Source organism: Dendroctonus ponderosae, unplaced genomic scaffold, assembly GCF_020466585.1.
Source record: "Dendroctonus ponderosae isolate FM_Combo_2020 unplaced genomic scaffold, Dpon_F_20191213v2 Dpon_F_20191213_2, whole genome shotgun sequence".
NCBI classification, from domain to species: Eukaryota; Metazoa; Arthropoda; class Insecta; order Coleoptera; family Curculionidae; genus Dendroctonus; species Dendroctonus ponderosae.
In genome coordinates, this window is record NW_026018165.1 from 15,582,471 (window position 1) to 15,600,882 (window position 18,412).

The 18,412-nt window shown below is 34.9% G+C and overlaps 3 protein-coding genes across 8 annotated transcripts in view; 2 read left to right on the forward strand and 1 right to left on the reverse strand.

Moving 5' to 3' along the window:
• The window catches only part of LOC109544559 (zinc finger protein 853), an 18,097-nt gene extending 17,090 nt beyond the window's left edge, over positions 1 to 1,007 (reverse strand). For all 4 annotated transcript variants that reach the window (XM_019914832.2, XM_019914830.2, XM_048664088.1 and 1 more), the window contains exon 1: positions 675 to 1,007. The gene's annotated coding sequence lies outside the window, so the exon portion shown is untranslated. The remainder of the gene's footprint in view (positions 1 to 674) is intronic.
• The window catches only part of LOC109544686 (U6 snRNA-associated Sm-like protein LSm3), a 22,959-nt gene extending 18,340 nt beyond the window's left edge, over positions 1 to 4,619 (forward strand). The window contains exons 1-3 of one of the 2 annotated variants that reach the window (XM_019915008.2): positions 2,303 to 2,758; positions 2,819 to 2,926; positions 4,351 to 4,619. In XM_019915008.2, coding sequence (XP_019770567.1) covers positions 2,738 to 2,758; positions 2,819 to 2,926; positions 4,351 to 4,527 — 306 coding nt within the window. In that variant the 5' untranslated portion in view covers positions 2,303 to 2,737 and the 3' untranslated portion in view covers positions 4,528 to 4,619. Of the gene's footprint in view, positions 1 to 2,302; positions 2,759 to 2,818; positions 2,927 to 4,350 lie in introns of those variants that run through there. The other variant, XM_048664089.1, reaches the window with a different exon arrangement.
• A 361-nt stretch (positions 4,620 to 4,980) lies between these two features.
• On the forward strand, positions 4,981 to 17,392 carry LOC109544517 (endoribonuclease ZC3H12A). Of its 2 annotated transcripts, none has more exons than XM_019914760.2 (9): positions 4,981 to 5,326; positions 12,533 to 12,756; positions 12,913 to 13,098; positions 13,422 to 13,554; positions 14,030 to 14,265; positions 14,322 to 14,475; positions 14,540 to 14,714; positions 15,456 to 15,919; positions 16,407 to 17,392. In XM_019914760.2, the coding sequence occupies exons 1-9, from the start codon at positions 5,117 to 5,119 to the stop codon at positions 16,647 to 16,649; spliced, it is 2,025 nt and encodes a 674-aa protein (XP_019770319.2). In that variant the 5' UTR covers positions 4,981 to 5,116; the 3' UTR covers positions 16,650 to 17,392. The 2 variants fall into 2 exon arrangements, with proteins under 2 accessions (XP_019770319.2, XP_019770321.2); XM_019914762.2 differs by lacking the exon at positions 4,981 to 5,326 and adding an exon at positions 7,400 to 8,358.
• The last annotated feature ends 1,020 nt before the right edge of the window (positions 17,393 to 18,412 follow it).

The window sequence follows — 18,412 nt, forward strand, 5'->3', positions numbered from 1 at the left end:
CCATGATTTGAAATAAAGCAAAGCAATATTATTATTATTATGTAGAGCTCATCCAATGCGTAGAATATTCAAACAAGTTTTTGTAAAAAATACATGAGCAATTTTGCATTATATCTAAACTGTCCATGGCCGTTCAAGCGAAAAACGTTTAATAGTTAGAGAATTTAAGTATAAGGTAATATAAAAGTTGCACACCAAGTGCCGTTGCAGTGTCGGGATCAACAACGACCCAAGATAATCTCCAGTTTAATATTAGAAATTCTCATATGATGAAGTGCTTAGCAGAGGTTTTATTTAAGAATGAGATACTTGGGGAAATATTTTCACGTAATATGCAATTAGCAATAAAATGGCTGCCAAAACAAAAAACTGCGAGCTTGGCGACGGGTCGTTCACCCGATTTACGCAGGAAACTCAAAAACATCAAAACCCCGAATCCCCAAGATGAATCCGAGGCGATGCCGATGCCCCACTTTTGGGAAATGGTGGAGGAAATCCACCACCACTTTCCTAAAGATTGTGGGGATGAACACACATGGGCACCCCTTCCACAAAATTGTCCGAATCACCGCGACGAAGCTCCCTACCCTTGGACATGTTCGCGAACCGCCAAGCCAACAGTATTATCACTAATCATGCAAAATCCCGAAATTTTAATGAAAACGGGTACTTACGGATAACTAAATCTTTGGAAAACAACTGAAAACCACACGAAGTCTTCAGCACGATAACACTGCTAACAACATGTCCGCCATTTACCGTTGTAATTCATTCCACGTTCGTTGGTTAGCTTTGCCAAGAATTCTTGTTCGAGCGCAATCATAGAGGGCATTTGACGTTCAATCTATAATTCAAATTTTTCGATTCAAAACTCTAGATAAGCTACAATTACATTCAATAATGTGAAAATATGAACGAAAATTAACTTAATATCTATTTCCCTTGTGGTTAAGACGAAATACTTTCCGATAAAACGCATATTTACTAAGCTGAAAATAAAAAAATAACTGCTTCTTTGCACAAATGTGTGTGGCAACAACGCCTGCAGGTACAACCATCGACATGATACAATGTACAATATTCATTGTATCATCAACCATCGACGTCAGAAAGCGGTGTTGTTGTCTAAATTCCCGCATTAGCAAATATAATGAATACTTTATTATTAAAGTTATTGTTTAAAAACCTTTTCATTCGAATAAATAAAAAACCGCCATTTTTYGATCAGGTTTTTTAAATGAATTACGTAGGTTTATAGACAACTATTGATCATAATTTAAAGTTTACTTACAAGTTGTAAATTATAAATTTATTACAAGTTCAGTCTCAAAGTCGTTCAAATGGGCTATTTTTCTGCGCTTGCCGACGTTGCCATAAGCAAAACATGATATTTTTAAATAGCGCAAATGTCATTCAAAATATGCAAATTATACAAACACCATACCGTAAAAGCAGCAATTTCAATTTTCAACACTGATTGTTTCACTTGTATATGCTTACAAAAGTACGCTTTCGAAAAATTARAAACGTCATAACGMGACAATTTAAAAAATRGCACAGACATCAAATTTCAAATATAAAGTTGGCGCCTTTTATTTTTGGTTATTTTTATTTATTATACTGAACTTATGATACGTGTTATGTCCTTTATTCAAATAAAAGATATTGTTCGATATGAGGGCGAAAACGGCACTTTACGTGAGTGTGGTTCTGAATTGTTACCGCCAATAAAGGAAATGAGAAAAGACTATGAGTTAAAGTTTACAAGCCGGCAACGACGCAATATGTCTGGTTTGAGGCCAATCAAACGAGACCTAAATCGCACTGATCTCCCACGTTGCCGCCTACGCTTAAACCCACACTACCTTTCTTTATCTATACCACGCATGCGAGGAATTTAAAATCGGGGAGAATATAATAAAATCTACATATATTCCTTTTACTATAATAGTATACTTAATACTACACTATAAGAGAGTATACTTAATACAGTACTTATACTATATTATTATACCTTATACTATAATTAAATTGCTTACAAATTTTTTCTTTGGCTTCAGATCCATCGCATGTGTCTGGAAGAATTGGTTCTCTCGAAATCAGATTTTTTGCTGAGGCTATCTAAATTTGCTATTAAAATATGGATTTGTTTGCACTTTGGTTGATTTTCCTTATAAAACCAACAACCACATTAATTTCATGTGATTGCATTCGTTACAAATAATACAAACTTCTTGACAAACAATTTTTGTGGTTTTTGCATAACTTTATATACAGATTTGTCGCATTCTTCCAATAAGTATTACAACTTGTAATATCATACTTAATAGTATCCATGGTAGTAGGGTTGCCTACTACCTACTGCCAAAATTGGTATATCCCTTAAAAACGGCAACATCGGATATCAGAGCATAGGCGGGCGTTGAAGCAGCGTTTCATCCGGTTTATCTATGCGGTAGACACCGGAATGAAACACCGGAATGAAATGTAATTTTTTATTGGATGTCGATTTTGTATCGAAGCGACCATAGATGTGCTGGGTGAGATATATTAGTTCTTCTTAGTTGAAGCTGTCGCTTGTGAAGTGGCGGATAGAGGTCGCTACAGTCTCCAGCCAATCACTTGTCAAACTGAGAAAAAAATATAACCTCTACAAACCGGTTGCCAAAAATTGAAATTTTTCGCATTTGTAATTTTAATATTAACAGTAAATACTAGTGTCTTCAATCCATATAAAATGGCCGATGAGTTAGATGTTGTAAGTGCTGCCGATGGTAATATTTATATTCAGCATACTTATATTAGATGCAATTTTTAGATTCCATCTATCACAGTGAAAGAACCGCTTGATTTAGTTCGTCTAAGTTTAGATGAGAAAATCTATGTGAAAATGAGGAATGATCGAGAACTAAAGGGCAGGTTACATGTGAGTTCGCAATATAAAATATTCTTAAGAAAGCTGTGCGGGAGAAAAAAATCCTCCTGCAACGCCTTCTATTTCTGAAACGATGAGTTTAGGATAGAGTATTTTAAGTAGGGGCATTATTCAAACCTGTTCTATCGATTCCTGAATGCATCAATACTAAACTGCCGGCAACTACCACGTAATCAGCAAACATTAAACCTTACATAAATCCTCGTTTTTCTTAGACGTATTCCGAATAATCGAGCGGGCGAAGCCAAAAGCGCTGAAAATTCGGTCACAGGCGCTGAGGAAGCAGTTGTACATGAACTGTGCCGATTTTGCCTTTAAGCTAACTAGAGTTGTACGCTAAACTTTTATTTTTTGTAAAGGTTTCAACGTTCCAGTTCCAYTCTGGTAATAATTTTCAAATTCTGTTAYAAAATTAACCYGTTACTCATTTTATAAATTTTCATTCAAMATGCGTAATGATGCGTAAATAATCTTCAWTTGATTGAATTGACAAAACMTATTTAAGCTCGATATTTTTGAGAAATGACCACGTACATATACATTAAATTTTGSKCTAGCCAGACGATTATTTCGAAAACACTTAACAATTTTGTAGTATGYGKTCTTTATCGTTTYRAACTTCTAAATTYTTGCACYACAAATTCAAATGAGATTAATAAAATTAATGAAAATATAAACAGAAATAAATCATTTAGCGTTGCATGAGTTTCATACTTTTTAGATTTTCCCATAGATTAGCTAACTAAGGATTTTCCTAAGCTRTAGTCTGTACGCTATAACTTTGGTCGCACGTCATCACTGGCAAAATTTGAATAAAACAATTATCCATGAAATTTGTGTGATAAGTCGAGTCTTTTTTGTTGTGTTTTGGGCATAGGAGAACATCAAGCAATAATCAAATGCGAAAGAACTTTAGAAAGCCACCTAATTTTAAGCGATGGTGATTATTTATGTTCATCTGCGAGACAGCATTGAGATAATTTAATACTGCTTCGAGTATTTATGTTTATATACATATATAATTTATGGCGGGTACGACAACAAGACCGATACACGATTGATGACGTGCGACCATAGTTATAGCGTACGGAGTATAAGTAATCTTTAATATGCAGATAGTTCAATAGTAGCTCTGCATTTGTGTGACCCAAATAAATTGCTATATTTGGAAATAAAAATTGTTTTTTAAAATAACTCAAGTTCTGAAATAAAAGTATGTACTTATTATCAGTTAAATGAACTTAAGCTGATCCCTGTGTGTAAACGGTTGACTTATTGACTGATTATTTTATGCATGAGTAAAGACAAGTTCTAGTCGGTACTGCTGAACAAATTTATCTTTTGGAAGGTTTACGTGCGTACATTGGGTGCTTATTGAATTTACCGTTTAATACAAACTGCCTCCGTTTTTGCAGGCCTATGATCAACACATGAACATGATTCTTAGTGATGTCGAAGAAACAATCACCACCGTGGAGATTGATGAGGAAACATATGAAGAGGTATACAAGTCCACCAAAAGAAATATACCTATGCTTTTTGTTCGTGGAGATGGAGTAATCCTTGTCTCGCCACCTATAAGAACGTCGTAGTTAGGTTTTTTTACAATATGTATACTTAATATGAAGTTAGGATGCGAAAATAATTTTTAACAAAATTATATTATAATTAAAAATACATTGTTTGTCAAGCATTATAATTTTCAAATACTGATAACAGCTATTTTATTATTTTAAATATATTTAACGCCGAATATTGTTCCTCTTCTTGTGGTTCGTATTTTCGTATCCAGCAGCGTTGACATTTTATGACAGCGGTTAATCGCACAATTTGTATTAATAAAACAAAAAAATAGTGTATTTAACTGCACACATATTTGTGTCTGATACATGTTGCCACTACTGCTAAACATAAAAATTAGATAAGGTGTTATATATGGAAATATGCTACAATGCGCTTTGTCTAACAAGCAAGATTTCTTCAGCAGACAATCTTCTGATTATGCAACTAGTTCGTTGGTTACCCGCATGATGGCTGTGTGATCTGTCAATAGTAAAAATGTCATCATTACGGAAATGATTAAATATATCCAAAATAAACTTTCACAGTTTTGCCCATTTAATAACACATTTTAATTTTTTCGTAAATGCTATCATAATGTAAGAATGGGCATTTACGAAAATGTCAGGCAACGCAATCGGGACTGTGACAATTAAATCGAAGTGCGTTTCGTTACTCATTGAAAACTTGGAGAGGATTCTTGTGCTTTTTGCGGCCGTGCTAAAAGAAAAAAACAGGCCTAGTGATAATATTGTAGTTTATAATGTTCTATTATCTGGTGGCGAAGATATTGCTAGGTCCGTAAGCGCCGATCTAATTACTAGGATTCAGGTAAGTCAAAGAACTGATCTAGAAATATATGTCTACTTCTAAATGAGGACAAGTAGGTACTAAATTTAAAGGTTTTTGCTGCCTCAAATGATTCCACGAAATTAATACACCTTTTGCGTATTACTATGTTGAATACCATTTATTTGTGGTGACAGACAAAACACTATTTAAGGACTTAACCAACTACCTGTGTGTACTAGTCCATTATTTTGTCTCAGATTCGCATCGAAATAGGCCCATTATGTAAAGACTCCTATTATCCCTTTGTTATTTAAGATCTCTATCAAGGTTAAAACGTTTATACGTCTATAGTATATTTATTTCTCAATTATATGAACTTCTCAACATATAGGCACATAGCCACAAGCGAGCGATATAAGTAACACAACATGTAATTTTTGCTCCTGACTATCGTACTTGATTGACGCAAGAAAGACCGCTCAGTCTTGCAAATTTTACAAAATCATGCTGGCTTCCTTTAAAATAGAGGTTTTTCGAAGTAAAGGATGCCGGGACTGGTTGCAGCAAAATTGACTTATTTTTTCAAAGCTTTTAAAATGTATACAGGGTAATTCAAAATTGGCGTCGGTGTTCTAGGGGTGGTTAGGGAGTACAAGGAAAATAGTAAAAAAAATAATTCTGATCAAAAACTGAGATATTTGCCAAAAAGTAGATCAGAAGAATGGCAACAATGTTTTTCAACGTAATCTGCCTCATTAACATTACGTAAATATCTGTTGCTTCTTAAATATCAAGGCTTCAGTAACTGTAGGGTAAAGCAGGGATAGTTGGACCACTTTTTTCAAATTATTCGTCCGTCGTACGAATTGACAGATCTCCAACCAATAGAAACACTTTCGTACCATCGCATCATCGTACAAACGGATGCATGGGACACTGGCTTTACGAGCTTTAGGTTTAAAAATATCGACTGAAATTGATGGTTGTTTGGAAAAGTAGTAGGTATTCTTTCAGTTTGCCTGATTATTTCTCTATTAAACCGGCGGAGATGTTGCCAAATGCAAAAAGTATTTAAATAATATTTGGTCCATCTCTCCCACCGGTAAGGGGTAAAATAAAATACAATTAATTAGCTACATTACTGCAGAATCGAATTGTAAGGCTCATTTTAATTGTGTGTTAAGTGGTGTAAATTGAGCACACAACGAAACTGATAATTCTTTATAATATGTCTTATGTTTTTGTAGAATATTTTTATTTGTCCCGAATATTTAAATGTGTGTTAATCAGATTAGTAAATGTCGATTTTTATTAGCATTATGGATACGTTTGTCTCCATTTTTACTAGCGCTGCTGGCATACAAACAGTCTAGATTCCAATATATGTTGCTCCCGGATATAGACGTAATGTAAACGACGAATTTTTCATTTTAAGTGGGATCCCGGATCTTCGTTCAAATGTTGTTTTATCGTTGATGTCGTTTTATCTAATTGGAAGAACGATTGTTGTAATTGTTATTATTTCTGATTTTCGTTTAGTCGTTGGAACTCGGATTAGATTGTGCGTCTTATTGATATTTGGTATACCAACTAAATTATTGAAAATAAGTTTGATGTTTGCGGATGTTAATTTCGGTACGTGATTTTTGGAAGACCGCCAATAAAGTAACTACGATAGAAATATTCTCGGGCTTTTCTGAAAAATGGATAAACAATCGGATAGATATTGATCAAGAGATTCTAAATTAAGGGAAAAATAAGGATTTATCAATGTAAATACGCTTTTTCAACAGTGGTAAAAAGAGTGGCCCTAATGAATATACGCAATTGAATGCGGTTTTATTCTTCTCCTGCGCTGCTTAAATATATTCCGTTTTAAGGTGATTTGCTACTTTTTTGGGAGTAGAGTTTTGGGCTTTAAGCTCGTGTCCCGTGCATCCGTTTGTACGATGATAGGATGGTACGAAAGTGTTTCTATTGGTTGGAGATCTGTCAGTTCGTACGACGGCGGACGAATTGACAGATCTCCAACCAATAGAAACACTTTCGTACCATCGTATCATCGTACAAACGGATGCATGCGACACGGGCTTTACGCATAAATCCACATAATTCACGTAATGTGAATGGTATAGACGTCACTATAGGTACAAAGCAAACTAATCGTTATCATTATCCAAAACAAGTATAACATAGGTTTCTGTTATATGTATATTCATTTTTCAAGCTTTATTGTTTGTCGGTTTATCGTAACGTGTTAACTGCTTAAAATCGTTGGATACGCAGCAGAACGATGATAATTATTGTCTTCGGTTCGAAATTGCACTGTCTGTAACCAATCGAAGCGCTCTCAGGTCCGGTTCATATTTTCATTCATTTGTTGTCGAATATCGGCTATCGAGTGAAGTGAAACTCGCGGTTTGGTTCACCTTGCTTAGCACCGTGCCGTCCGCTCGCCGAAAATTTACACAATTTCAATGGCCTGTAGAAGGCTACGCGCTTCTCTTTCTCTTTTACATCCGGTTTGCTATCCGGATCTTCATTTTCTTCGCCACTATTCGTGGTTTCTTTAACAGATTCGACGTTTCTCCGTGCTGCAAGTTTGTAGATCGGTTCGTCGCGTTTGTGTTTTGTGATAATATAAAATATGTGACGTTCATCCACTACCTACTTGAAATTACCATATTTAATTCCAACCACAAACGTTAATCAGTGATTTAAAGTCATAATTGGTGTGCTTACTAATTATCTTATACTGCAGGCATTCAGTGAGAAGGATACCGGATCTCAATCCGCGTTTTGCAAGAAGCCGATTATTATTAGCTCTAATAGATACCGGTCGATTCATTGTGTATTGTTTAGATTTTTGGTTTAATGTGAACAGTTATTATTTATTTTAATTATTTAAGTGATCGCGCTATATGTGTCGTTATTGAAATACGATTGTTTCGGTCGGCAATTGTTTTAAAATACATGCTTGATGTCATTGGTTAATATAGAAATCCCAGGATTAGATGTGCTTACAATTATTGGACCCGATTTGTCTGGATATGACTGTTACTTTTGGCGAGGTTAGTACATCCTTTTTATCCACGTTACAGGTTCCATTAAATCTGCATGTGTAATGTTCTTGTACAAAACCAAGGACCATCATATTATGCTGAAGTTTTTAGTTCCCCGTCCCCCATTTGGGTAAATTTCAGGTTTTAAACATATTTTCTGACGCAACAGCCAATGATTTCATTGAATTCAAGTAGCAACTTCACGGGTATCATTTGTGTAAATAGAACGACGAGTTCGACGTGCGCTAAATAATATTTGCGTTTGACTCAAATGCTTAATTGCGCTTCAAACTATTAAAAAATGTATAAGAAACAATTTTATTTATTACATCTATGCAGCAATAATAAAATTGCAGACGTTAAAACAAAATATAACTTTCATGTTTGTAAAATATGTAGGATACTTTTTAAGTGTGAAAAAAAATTTCTTCTTCGTTTTGTGCCTCTATGCCTCTAAGAATATTGCCTAGAGGTTTTTAATTTTTTTAATTTTGTTTGTCATTAAAAGTTCGCTTCGATGTTTAGTTGTCGTGGTTTTTCATGAATAAAATATAGAAACGGAATTTGTTTAAATACAAAGAAATAGAAGAAAATATGGCTTAATAGCATATATTACAGTGCCTTTATAAAACATACTTTATAAAATTACGTGAGCACCAGTAATGTTAGAGGTAGAATTTAAAAGTAAACATGAAAAAATACCTTTTTACTGATTAAACTATAAATTCAATGTTTAAAAATTCTGTTTTTCAATTGAATGGCTAAATCAATGATAAGTTATATCATGCATGTGTACATGTAAACTCGCAATCGTTTTATCACAGAACTTTACAGTTGTAAATTTACGTTGGATCTTAGATCTTATTTGGTTCTCATATTTGGATCTGATGTAGGAATCCTTTCTAGTGGCAATTGATACTGGTTACTTTATAAACTTGTATTCAAAATTCGTAATGGTGATGGTAGTAATAATAACAAATAATGATTTTGTTTATTAAAGAAATAAATATTGACTAAACCAAATTAACTAGAAACTGAAAGGATTATTTTCTGAAAGTAAAAACAAAATATGGGTCAGAGTTTAGAGTTACGCACTTACTTACTTAACGACTACAGTGACAAAAATAACCATAGTTATTTCCGTAACTATTACTGCGGTAAAGGGTTGTTCAGACGGTGACATCGATGTCGTGACATTTAATTCCGTGACAGCTTTCGACATTCCATGTCATTGAACTAGGCGCTCACACTCACCAACACATTGTGTCGCGACATAGTCTTGTCAAAATGACGGAACTCCTGTCTGCAGTAGCGGATGTGTTAGAAGAAGTAACTATTTCTAAATTGAGGCGAAAATTTAAAGAACTAGTATGGATGAGAGTGGATTATGCGTAGAAACAAACTAGGGGCATCAGCAACTCTACTAAGGGAAAGTTTTTGTCTATTCTTTTAATCGGCAATTGATTTATCCCATAGACATGGGTATGATTGGTAGTATTCCAGAAATGTAATCAAATCAAAAGGGAACATTATTTATTAATTTAAAATCAAACCACATGGAAATATCGCGCCAAAGATTGAGAACCTTCAAGAAATGTCACATGAGATTGATGCGGAATTCACGTAACGACATTAATGTCACCGTGTGAACGAGCTTTAACAGGTTACATGTCGGGAACTGTTATTTAAACTATTAGGTATGTTAAATATGAACCATTTCTATCGCTTGGACCCCGAGTGATTTTGTGGGCCTAAATATGATTAAAATATGCCGAAAGTAGTATACGAATTTACTACGTAGTAATAAGTACATAATAGCATTTAATAATGATAAAAAACGATTTTTGAAACGTTTTAAACTTAAATTAATGTTTTTTTCAGGTCGGAATTATTTGAACTAATTCTAATGAAAAGTTAATTTTTTTGCTGCATACCTCTTATATTTATACAAACCGATCGAGCAAAACCGCTATTCTTATTAATTGATTTAATGCGCAATTGATATTCCGATAATTTTTCCGTTGTTTGTATTTAAGTAAATCGATTTCACAAATCTCGAACATATTTTGCAGTTCCGGGTATCGGATTTACTTTCGGCGAGGTTAATTGAGAGAAATAAATACTTTCAACTACTTGCAATCGAGTGTATTTAATGCAAGTAATTAGTCTACTAGAATAGAGGTATAGTTAGGAATATGAATAACTAAGTACATAAAACAACTGGTTTTTGTCGATTTTAATAAATTGTTCAGAAACTGCAAAGTGTGCGTAGTATAAATTATCGCTATTACTTACAATCGTTTAGTTTAGCTTTTACTAAAAACTCAATTTCAATTAAATAGCTCGAATATTTTAAGTTGCGGTGATTCAAAATTGGCCTCATTTATTTTGATGGGGATAAGGGACTATATTCACATTAGTTTTACACGACTCTGTTACTTTCCATCAATTTCGGATTATTTTTACGTTTCTTGTACGTGTGTATGTTTGTGCAAAGGTTCAGAAACCAATTATATTAAATCATTACTTTATATTTCCTTCCAATTTACAAGCAAATGTTGGTCGAATAAAGCACTAATCTCGTTACCCAATGATCATCATTAATTATCGCAACAACCCGCACAATAACCGATTAATACAGGTGTGTAGGAATTTTTGGAAATATGTATTTACTGGTAGCAGTCAAGAATATCTATAATAGAGTTCACTAACATATTCTTCATTATGCTGTTCTTGGTATTGTTTATTGGAATCCTACTTCGTAATTGGAAATTTCGAATTATGTAGTTGGAAACTTTTCTGCCACACGGAATTAATTAAATTGCTTATAAGAGTAGGCAAGCTTTTTAAGTATGTGAAAGTTTGCTTTAAACGTGCTCAAACTGTCTAGACATAATAGTATTTATAGAAACAGATAAATACTTCAACCTAGCAGAAACTTCTGTCTGCCTTAAAATGACCATCTAGCTTAGGGCGATGAAATCAAATATAATAATACATATATGCACTGGGCCGCAAGTCTTCATTTTTTTGCTTATCTTATTAGTAAATTTTGTCCAAGAACAAGAGCTTTGATTCAGACAGTGTATTACATTTCAAAAGTTGATATTAAGAGTTCGATACTTTTGTACCTTATACTATACAGAGTGATTCAAAATTGGCGTAATTCCTCGGGATGTTTTGTCTGGGCTTAGGAGTACGGAAAAAATAGGAAAAAAATTAACTTAAAAAATCTGAGAAATTCGTGACGAGTATTCAAAAGTAATCAAAACTCACACCACTAGTGTGTACTATTCTGATGATGATAACTTTTAGTATATCACGACTGAAAATAATGCATTTATTCTTCAGATTAGTAGATAGATTTGTCGTGATTATTAGGGCAGTTTAAAGCAGTTTATTACCGTTAAAAGATGAAGTAACCTCCTTGAATTGTTTATTATGAAGACGAACTATGTTATCTTTGTAATGTAAGCTAGTTATTTGTGTTAATTTAATTAATTTAATTTGCTTGTATTTCTTTGTTCCTAAAATGTTCCATAAATCTTAAATGCGGCTTGATCTATTGAAATACTTTGGAAACAATAAGTTTTTTCTTAATCATTAATCTCTCATGATCTTTCTAGAAAACGGAAAGGAAAGAAAAGCGCTAAAGTCAGAAAATTCATTGACAAATCACTTTTCAAAAATACAACGATTAAATTAATTTTTATATGGGAGTCTTTATTGCAATGTTATTCCATTTAATGTTACCTGAATTTCAATCCTTGTGTGGGGTTGTTAGTCCTCCTACACTCCTACCCCCTATCATACAACCAGCCGAAGTACCGTATGAAGCAGTGGATCGTTTGCGCATCTTCTATCTTGTATAATACAACAAGCAAGGAAAAAGATATTGGGATTCCTAATTACAGTATCATTGTCTTCGTTCGTTGTTATATATAGAATTTGGAACCGAAATAAACAGAAAAAAAACGGAACCGGAACGGAACCGAATTGGAAATTATTTTCTAAACCGGAACCGTAACGGAACCGAAATTTTAAATTTTGCCTTGGACCGAAACCGGAACGGAACAGTTATTTCGTTTCGGTCCGGGTCCTTGATTCTCATACCGACTTTTTATTATCTCGAGCAAAATGTACCTAATTTGTTTGATTAAATATCATTATGTTCGTATTTCAGAAATACATAGACGACATCTGTCTGGATGGGTGCAATATCTCGAAAGGTTCCGCCACCGGCGAGGATTCTAGTTATGATTCGGATTGCGAAGCCTACGAGGGTAGCCAGGGACAATTGTGCGGTAGTCATCAGGACGTTTCACGGACTACCAGTGATACTTTAGCTGCCGAATATGCCGAATATGTGCAAGGAGTACAGGGAACCGCTCCAGGTTATAACGCCAGGTATGGTAAAGACACAACTTATATATCATGATATATAAGCTATGTAAAAGCTCGTTCACATAGTGACGATATATCCATATATCGATCGCGGTGGTTCCCAGTGGGACAATCTATATTTATTGGTGGTTATCATTTATTCGTTTTGTATATTTGCAGAGTGGAGTTTGCTCTTAAATTGGGCTACACAGAGAAACACGTGCAGGCGGCCCTGCAGAAGCTGGGTTCGTCTCCGACACAAAACGAACTTTTGGCGGAATTAATTAAATTAGGTGCCCAAAAAGGTGGCTCTTGTGATAGCAGCCCAACTGAAAGTCTCGTTAGTGAGTTAGGACTGTTAGATAGGTAAGTGTGTTTCAACCGGTACAGCTTTGAGTGTTAAATGCCCTGGAATTAGTTAGATTATTTATTATTGTCATTGCTCATTTCTCGAAAGCAAAATGAGCAAGAACGCTCATGCTTACATCATTCCAGAGAGAACTAAATGGCCTTTTCAGAAAGTGAACCATCGATAAGAAAATGTGGTCAGTTTTCTCAAAAAAGTCGTGATTTCAGGAAGTTTTAGATTTGCAAGCTTTTTTTTTGAGTGACAAAATCGACTCAAACATGAAGCTGCTTTTTTCGAAGTTTTTGGTATATTAGTACACTAGGAAATTGTTTTTTTTTAGGTTTGAACTTCTCGAAACTGGCCCATCAACGTTAAGACCCATCGTTATAGATGGTAGTAATGTTGCTATGAGCCATGGTAACAAGGAAATTTTTTCATGCCGCGGAATTAAGATATGTGTTGATTGGTTTAAGGTAGGTCGTTCATGCCAACTAAGTTTTCGCCTTTTAAGTTTATCCATCTATTTTTTAATGCTGAAAAATGGAGCGGATACCAATAAACATAATAAAACATAACGCGCCTGAAGATTGTGAGTCGTTGAGTATTGTGGCCGTCCAAAACGTTCTCTAGTGAGACCGTAGTCTGTTATTCCCGACTACCAAGAGCAGAACCACTCTGATATTTTTAATTTGAATAACAATAATTCATAAATAGCATATTTTCCTGAAAAAAGGACTTGTTTCATTGCCATGTTTTATTAGTCAACAATTTAATGGTAACAGTAATTTTTATCCGATTGAGAGGTGAATCACCCCGTAGAGAAAAACCCAAATATATTTGGCTTCATTTGTTAGCACTTTTAGCCGCGACTTGGTTTATTTAAATACCTGCTTGCTACGCTGTTAAATCCATCCTTGCTTGTATATGACATATTTTGTATTTTTGTAGGTTCGTGGACATAAAGATATAACAGTATTCGTGCCGAAATGGCGGAAAGAAGCCCCTCGTCCGGACAACCCGGTGAGAGAACAAGACATTTTGGCTGAACTGGAAAGAGACAGGCTGTTGGTTTTCACACCCTCGCGACTAGTTGGTGGAAAACGGATGGTTTGCTACGATGACCGATATATTTTAAAGCTTGCATCGCAGACTGACGGAATTGTTGTGAGCAATGATAATTACAGGTTTGAATCTGAACTTTTGTTGCGTTTCATGGGACGAACCTTGACTTGTTTATTAGGGATCTTTGCCAAGAAAGCACGGAGTTCAGGAAAGTAGTGGAGGAAAGAGTTTTAATGTACTCTTTTGTAAATGACCATTTTATGCCTCCCGATGATCCGCTAGGCAGAGCTGGACCAACATTAGATAATTTTTTGCGCAGACAGCCTAGAAAGGTAATTTTGCAATAATCATAATGCGGTGATTGATTGTTAAAAATTGCAAATTTCTGCTTTTTAGGGTGATGTGTCGGGAACTTTACCACCACCACCATGTCCGTATGGCAAAAAATGTACTTATGGCAACAAATGTAAATATCACCATCCGGAACGGGGACCCTTACCACATAAGAGCGTTACCGAGCGATTATCTGAACACGCACAGCGCCATTTACAAGCCAGAGAAAATAAAGATGGTGAGTTAGGTTGATATTACAGTAAAAACTTCATTTTGTTGAAACTGATGGATATGACTTGCTCACTAGAGGAACAAATATTTCAGTAAACACTTAAATTAGCTGAAACAATGTAGATTATCTTCGAAAAAGCTTTAATTCTTGCCATTCCGGTACGTAGATTAATGTTCTGTAGATATTACACATAAACCCTCATCTATTGAAGGTTTTCTGTAGCCCAGTAGTTGCAATGTTGGCGATACTCTTGTTCTTCGATCGCTTTTTCATTTAATGTTAAAGTTGACGCGCCCGAGGAAATATTCATTATTATATTTTCAACTGGATTAGTAGATTGTTTGCACTTACAAAACCGCAGCCCCCAATCTGGACCGACATTAGATTGATCACATAACAGTTATTGCACTTGCATGTACTAACTGTCGATTGCTTTATTCGCTTTTCTGGACAATTATTGTTCAATTGCTTTCTATTGAAAACGTATCTCTCCATTTGGTTCAGGCTACAAGTTTGATCAAACCTTTTAAGATTTGATTTGAACCTTTTTCGAGATTGTTGTTGGGCAATTGCAGGCCATTCATCAAAACTCCAACGGTTATTCATAGGTAGTTTCCCAAAAACGAAATACCGAAATAAACATTTTCCTGCTTTCTTGGGAGTCGAATAACTGGTTCCCAAATTGAACAAACACTTAAAAAATATTGGCACCCTACTGAATATGAAAATGTATTTGATATCGTTTAGGTTCCGATGTTCGCAAGAATCCTCTAGGCCGTACGCGATCGAATGTTCCACCTCCTAAAGAACCGCAACACACAATAGTTTCAAAGTCCCGCAGCGTAGACAACGTAGGAGTAATCACCCAATCCGGCCAATATCAACCTATAACTGACAATTTCGGATTCCAATCGACTCCTGAAAAGGACACTATGAGTAATTTTTCTTACCAAACGCCATCTTCCGAGAACCTCCACAGAAAACTTGCCAGACAATTAACGTTGAACCCAGGAGCCGATCCTCGATTAGCTTCTAGACGCTTCGCACCATTAAGTCCCGGCCCCGTTGGTACTTCCGGTGGATACTTGGGTTCTTCCGGGTGGGAAGTTCACCAGGGTGTAACTAGGATTGCGAGTGCTCCAGATTCTTACAGGAGTGCCCAAAATACTCAGGCTGCTGGATGGTCGGGATTGCACGGACCACAACATGGAGTAAGTTATCAACATTAACATTATTAATTTCTATATGAAAGTTGTCTAATACATAAACTGAAACATTCTCTGTACACCAAATTCTCATTTTGGGTATTGAAAATGACAGTGGGATCTTTAATATACTAATTATGGTATCGTCAATGCAATTCTCAACATGGGACCATTTCAAAATAATACTTAAAAACAGAGTTGAAATTCGATTTGCAACTGATAACTGTTATTTTTTTGTAACTGATAAATGATAGTGCTTCTAGAAATTTTCGAACAAAAATGTTCAATAATTTTTTCGACTCGCCAAGTGAGCCCAAAAAAAGTTTTTTCTTTTCCATTATGAACAACGAAATCAAAAATTTTAAGAAAAAAACTGATAGGCGTATTTTATATTATTTATAGGTACACACGCCACTGGTTTGAGCAATTTTTGTTTATTTGGCGCAAACAGTATGATTCGATGTATAAAATTTACTATTCTGATGCATTTCAGCAAACACCATCAGTTGGCCATATGCACCGCATGTCCAGTTGTTCTGATTCTCAGCTGAACGTGTGGCCTGGCCAATGGAATCCGATTGGATCGCAAGAAGATGCTCGAAGAAAACTGCACTATCATTTAGCAGCAATATTTCCGGAAGAACAAGTTATACAAGCAATGCAAATGTATCCCGATGAAACTAATGCACAGAAAATATGCGCGGCGATATTGGCTATGTTTTCCATAAAATCATAGAAAATGGTCAGTATTTAGTTATTTAATGGGTTTTGATTTTCCTATTCTGGTTCATCCAGAGAAGCGCTAAAAATCTCGGCCCAATATGGGAATAATTTATTGAATTTGAAAGTGCACAGAGGTTTTTCTTTTCGTAGATGGTAAGATGTGTCCACTAAAATATAGCGGGCGCAACGAAACGAATCGCAATTTATTGATATTATTTTTACAATTTTTTTTGCATGTGCACAGAAGCGCAAAGTTCGAGTCTACTAGTTGTCTATATAAGCACACAAGACAAATCTGACTCGCTTATCTAACTGGACGACCGTCCTTAGAATTCATTCATATGCTAATTCTTACACAGTTCCTCGAAACAACACTTCTATTTGGGTCAGTCTTAATATCGTATATTCTTGCTTCAAGATACTTCTTTGAATTTAACAACACTACAGAGGTTTACTCTATTGTAAAAGATTGTTTTGGTTACAATATTGAAATGATCAACTGCTCCTAAGTCAGTTCACCGAACTGGTATATTCACCGAATGGGTAAACAGTAGTGGACGCTAATAAATAACGAGTAGCAAATTAGACATCCTACATGTAATTGCATCTACATTTTTTAATAGTGAAGATAAGAAAGCGAAGCATTTGCACAACAACCAAGTGATAGATTTTTTCTTGCCAAATGAAAGGAGAGCAATCCTATGGTTTAACTTAGTTGAAATGTCCAGTAACGAATTTGTTTAGTTTTTTAAATTACGTCAAGATTCAGATTATAAAGGAACTAGGAATAAATCTAATGGCACCGCGTTGAATTAAAGTCTAGTTTGACTTCTGATGAAAAGGATAATGTAAGTTAGAAAGTGGGAAATCTAGCACATTTTAAATAAAGTTACAGCCATTTTCACGTCTTTAATGCCCGAAGAAAGCGGCTTTAGTTATACATTTTTTCTTTGTTGAAGGCGAGTCTATTATAGGTGTTTATTAAGTATTAGCTCTGATCATTGGGACACGTTGCAGATTAACAATTAGTAATGTATTGAATATACATTACGTAACACTTAGCGCCGTCTTATAAAGTTGTATACGTTATGGGCGAGTTAAAATTGGCGGCATATCTCTGGGGGTTGCATACAACTGGTAAAACAGTATGAAAAGTATTATTTCTATGTTTAAAATGTGATATTTACAAAATTACTTAAAAAGATTGAAGAAAATGACTAATAAATTGATAAAGCCACATACGCACACACTGTTACTATCCACGACAGTTACAGGTAGCTGAATACAAAGCATGTTATACCTACGGGCTAATTATTCGCAGAAGGATCGATTAAAATTCGCTTTCCATTTCTTGTCAGTCCCGATAAACCAATCTCTCGAAGAAGAATGTCGCCAATTTTCATATATTATATATACATATACAGGGTGCGTTTTTTTCGATGACTAGTACAGGGATCTCGGAAACTACAGTAGACAAAAAAAAGGTTAAATGAACAAAGAATTGTAGTCTTGTATCCGCTACCCGAAACAATTTTCTTTTTTTAAAAATGTCAGTTAATTTGTAGAAATTTCCGATGCCATTTTCTTTTGAATGCAATTTTCTATAACTATTTAATTTAATTTGTCAGATTAATATTGACGGAACTACAAGTCATTAAAAAATCTGTCATAAATCAGTTTACCAGTCAGTCATCTCCTGACAGCTGTCAAATTTTAGAAAAATAAAATTCGCAAATTCAACTACCGATGAAGGTGCTACGAAACGTCAAATTACTC

What these genes read in the sequence shown, in the direction of transcription:
- LOC109544517 (XM_019914760.2), top strand. Translation starts at nt 5,117, where the DNA reads ATGTCAGGCAACGCAATCGGGACTGTGACAATTAAATCGAAGTGCGTT. An exon ending in TATGTGTTGATTGGTTTAAG is followed by an intron (nt 13,555 to 14,029) that starts GTAGGTCGTTCA and finishes GTATTTTTGTAG; the next exon opens with GTTCGTGGACATAAAGATAT. An exon ending in GTGAGCAATGATAATTACAG is followed by an intron (nt 14,266 to 14,321) that starts GTTTGAATCTGA and finishes CTTGTTTATTAG; the next exon opens with GGATCTTTGCCAAGAAAGCA.